The sequence below is a fragment of the Gossypium raimondii genome, chromosome 7, assembly GCF_025698545.1.
Source record: "Gossypium raimondii isolate GPD5lz chromosome 7, ASM2569854v1, whole genome shotgun sequence".
NCBI classification, from domain to species: Eukaryota; Viridiplantae; Streptophyta; class Magnoliopsida; order Malvales; family Malvaceae; genus Gossypium; species Gossypium raimondii.
In genome coordinates, this window is record NC_068571.1 from 19633373 (window position 1) to 19637604 (window position 4232).

The 4232-nt window shown below is 39.9% G+C and overlaps 1 protein-coding gene across 1 annotated transcript; it reads left to right on the top strand.

Moving 5' to 3' along the window:
* Window positions 1-950: 950 nt before the first annotated feature.
* Window positions 951-3613, top strand: LOC105763341 (uncharacterized). The gene is made up of 4 exons (XM_012581544.1): window positions 951-1216; window positions 1666-1787; window positions 1878-2227; window positions 3341-3613. Exons 1-4 carry the CDS (start codon window positions 951-953, stop codon window positions 3611-3613), a joined length of 1011 nt encoding a protein of 336 aa, XP_012436998.1.
* The last annotated feature ends 619 nt before the right edge of the window (window positions 3614-4232 follow it).

Below are 4232 nucleotides of genomic sequence, written 5' to 3' on the forward strand. Positions count from 1 at the left end.
CTATTTCTAACACCACTAAAAAATAGGTTGTTACATACGCAGGTGGAAAGATTAACTTGGGATTATTTCCAACAAGCTTTCTAGAAGAAATGCGTGGGCACTAGATATGTTGTGGACCAAAGGCTAGAATCTATTGAGTTGAAGTAAGGAGACATGTCGATGGCTGGGTATGAGGTTGGATTCTTGAGGCTTAGCTAATATGTTCAAGGGATGGTTGCGGTCGAGAAAGATAAGTGTGTCAAATTTTATGATCCAGGTCACTCCACACCATGAGAGGTTTTACGAAATTGTGGTGGAGAAAACCAAGATCGTTGAGGAAGATAAGCGTGTGGAGCATAAGAGAAAAGAGAAGGCTAAGGCTTCTGTTGAGTGGGATTTCTATCCCACTATCACGGCTTCACAACCCATTAAGCGAGGAAGAGATGATAAGCCTCGACAGAATACAGTGGTAGTTGGTACTGGAGGCAAGACTCAGAACTATGCTTACTATGGTAAGCGACATCTAGGTGAATGTTGGAGAGAGATGAGTACCTGTTTGAGATGTGGGTCTATGGACCATAAGATTAAGGACTTTCCATGCCGTAATGACCACATGTAAGATCTAGTACAGAATGAGGTTCAGAATCAGAGGGCTAGGCTACAGCCTTAGAGGGGTCAGGGTCAATACAGAGGAGGTACTGTTGGACAAGGACAGTGAGCACGAGTTTAGGGTGCAAATTGAACTGATGCCAGACAAATTGTTCTTGTCTATGTGGCTAGATGCAGAGAGGACAATCTGTTACTATGAATAAGATTTATAGAAGATGCCCGTTGAGTTTAGGGAGAGATATTTTTGGCAAATTTAATGAAGCTACCCTTTGGGGAATTTGATCTAATTTTGGGTATAAGTTAGTTTGGATTGCGCTTCGAAGAGGGTTAATTTGAAGACATCGATAGGTAAGGAAATTATGATGGTTGGTGAGCATAGAGATTACTTGTCTAATGTGATCTCCGCTTTAGTAGCTGAAAAGTTAGTTCATAAGGGATGTGAAGCTTACCTGACTTATATTCTGGGCATGAGTGTTAGTGGATCAAATTTGGAAGGTAGTCGTACTATGAGAGAGTTTCCCGACATCTTTCTGGAAGAGCTACTTAGATTACTTCCAGAGCGAGAGGTTGAATTTGGGATAGATTTGCTGCCTGGGACTACTCCGGTGTCCATTGCTCCTTACTGCTGGTACTTAAAGAGCTTAAGGTTCAACATCAGGAAATTTTGGACCATGGGTTCTTAAGACCGAGTGTTTTGCCATGGGGAGCTCCGGTCTTTTTTATAAAGAAGAAGGATGGATCTATGATTCTTTGTATTGATTAACAACAACTGAACAAGTTTCTGTAAAGAACAAGTATCCCTCACCGATGATAGATGACTTGTTCGATTAGTTTAGAGGTGCCACGGTATTTTCCAAGACTGACTGAAGGTCCAAATAATATTAGTTGAAGGTGAAGGAGTCTAATGTACCTAAGATCGCATTTAAGGCTTGGTATTGTCATTACGAGTTCTTGGTAATGCTTTTTGGTCTCACAGATGCTCTGACTACTTTTATGGACTTAATGAACTGTGCATTTCAACCTTACCTTGATCAGTTTGTTATTGTCTTTATCGATGATATTTTGATCTACTCCAAGTTTGAATCCAAGAACGATCAACATTCAGATCCTCCGTGAGAAGAAGCTTTATGTTAAGTTGAGTAAGTGCAAATCTTGGCTTCAAGATGTGATGTTTTTGGGGCACATGGTGTCTACTGAAGGTATCCGAGTTGATCCAAAAAATATTGAGGCTATTCTAGATTTGAAGCATGCTAAGAATGTTAGTGAGATTCGAAGTTTCCTTTGATTAGCTGATTATTATCGAAGGTTTGTGGAAGGATTTTCATTGATTACGGCTCCTATGACTAAGCTGTTGAGGAAGAGTGCTCCTTTCAAGTGGACTGAGGAGCAGCAAGCTAGTTTTGAGAAGCTTAAGTCTGTGTTGACTCGAGTACCAGTTCTGATTCAGCCCGAGATTGGGAAAGATTATGTGGTTTATAGTGACGTGTCCCATATTGATCTTGGTTGTGTGCTGATGGAAGATGGCAAGGTTGCGGCCTATGCATTGAGGCAGCTTAAATCGCACGAGTGCAATTATCTCGCTCACAAAATTAAGCTGGCAATTATGGTTTTTTCCCTTACAATTTGGAGACACTATCTGGTTGGTGACAAATGTATCATTTACGCGGATCAACGAAGATGGATAGATTTGCTTAAGAACTATGATTGTACCATTGAGTACCACCTAAGAAAGCTAACATCATGGCAAATGCATTGAGTAGGAGGTCGATGACTGATTTGAGACCCATGTTTGCTAAGCTAAATTTGTGTGAGGATGGTGGCTTACTCACGGAATTTCAAGTAAAGCCTACTATGGTTGACAAGATTAAGATGAAGAAACCTTTATATGTGTCTCTTGTGCCTCTAATTAAATAGATTGAGGAAGGTAAGACTACATACTTTGGGTTTAATTCTGATGGAGTCTTGTGTTATCGTGGGAGATATTGTGTACTGGACAACAAAGATTTGAGATAGTCTATCCTTTGGGAAGCGCATAGTAGCCCTTATGCTATCAATCCTGAAGGGAATAAGATGTACTAGGATTTTGGAGAACTGTATTGATGGTCGGGTGTTAAGCATGAGGTAACTAAGTTTGTGGCTAAGTTTCTAACATGCCAGCAAGTGAAAGCTAAGCATCAATTCCCTTCTGGCTTGTTACAGCCTATTTAGATTCCTCAATGGAAGTGGGAGCGAGTGACTATGGATTTTTTTGTGGGTTCCATGACTATGGATTTTTTTGTGGGTTCCATTCACACTTACTATAAAGGACTTAGTGTGGGTGATTATGGATAGATTGACTAAGTCAGCTCACTTCTTCCCAGTCTGTATAGATTATTCACTGTAGAAGTTGGCGAAGTTGTACATCTCTGAGATAGTGACACTGTATGGGGTACCAGTATTGATTATTTATGATCAAGATCCTCGTTTTACATCTCATTTAGCATGGCTTTACATTCATAGTTTGAGCGGGTTATATAGATCCTTGAAGATATCTAAGGGTTTATGTAATTGATTTTCGAGGTAGTTGGGAGGAGCACTTGCTAATAGTAGATTTTGCATATAATAACAGCTTCCAGTTAAGTATTCAGATGGAACCCTGTGAGGCACTGTATGGTTGAAAGTGTCAGACACCTTTGTGTTGGATCGAGTTAGGTGAAAAAAAAAGTATTGGGCCCGAATTTAGTTGACTGAGGGTATTGTTAATCTCATTTAGGACAAATTGAGAGTGGCATCGAATCGACAAAAATCCTATGTAGATTTGAAGAGGAAGGATATAGAGTCCAATGTCAAGGGTCAGGTATTCCTTAAGGTATCGTCATGGAAGAAGGTTCTAAGAGTTGGTCGGAAGGGCAGGCTGAGCCCAAGGTTTATTGGACCTTATAGGATCCTTAAGAGTATTGGACCAATGGCTTATAAGTTGGAGTTACCTCCGAAACTGGACCGGATCCATGATGTGTTCCGCATCTCTATGTTGAGGCGATACTGATCTGACCCATCTCATGTGGTTCTAGTTGAGGAGATTGAGATGAGACTAGATTTATCTTCTAAGGAGGATCCAGTTTAGATCTTGGATCTTGAGGTTAAGGTGTTAAGGAAAAATTAGATTCCACTGGTAAAAATGTTATGGCGAAATCATGGAATTAAGGAAACTACTTTGGAGCTAGAGGACTCGATTTGTGAACAATATCCCAATATGTTCTAATCAGGTAAATTTTAAAGACGAAATTCATTTTTTTAATGAGAGTAGAGTTGTCAAACCCCATCTATATTTAGTTATCATTAATTCTTGAACAAGTGAGAGTTCTAGCCTAGTGGTTAAGAGCAAGCTAAACATTCCAAGTAACCCAAGTTATCATTAATTCTTAAACAAGTGAGAGTTCTAGCCTAGTGGTTAAGAGCAAGCTAAACTTTCCAACTAACCCAAGTTCGATTCCCTTCTCATTCTTTCCTGTCATATTTTGCTCTACTTTCCATTCTTTCTTCTTTTTCCACACTACATGTTCCCTCTTCTTTCCTTTTCTTCCCCTCTTTTCACTCCCTTCCTATTTTTATCCCTTTTGAACCCTTTAGCCGTCCCTTGCAACTAGAGAAACAAAATCATTTTG

What these genes read in the sequence shown, in the direction of transcription:
- LOC105763341 (XM_012581544.1), top strand. Translation starts at nt 951, where the DNA reads ATGGTTGGTGAGCATAGAGATTACTTGTCTAATGTGATCTCCGCTTTA. An exon ending in GCACATGGTGTCTACTGAAG is followed by an intron (nt 1,788 to 1,877) that starts GTATCCGAGTTG and finishes TCCTTTGATTAG; the next exon opens with CTGATTATTATCGAAGGTTT. An exon ending in CAATTTGGAGACACTATCTG is followed by an intron (nt 2,228 to 3,340) that starts GTTGGTGACAAA and finishes AATCTCATTTAG; the next exon opens with GACAAATTGAGAGTGGCATC.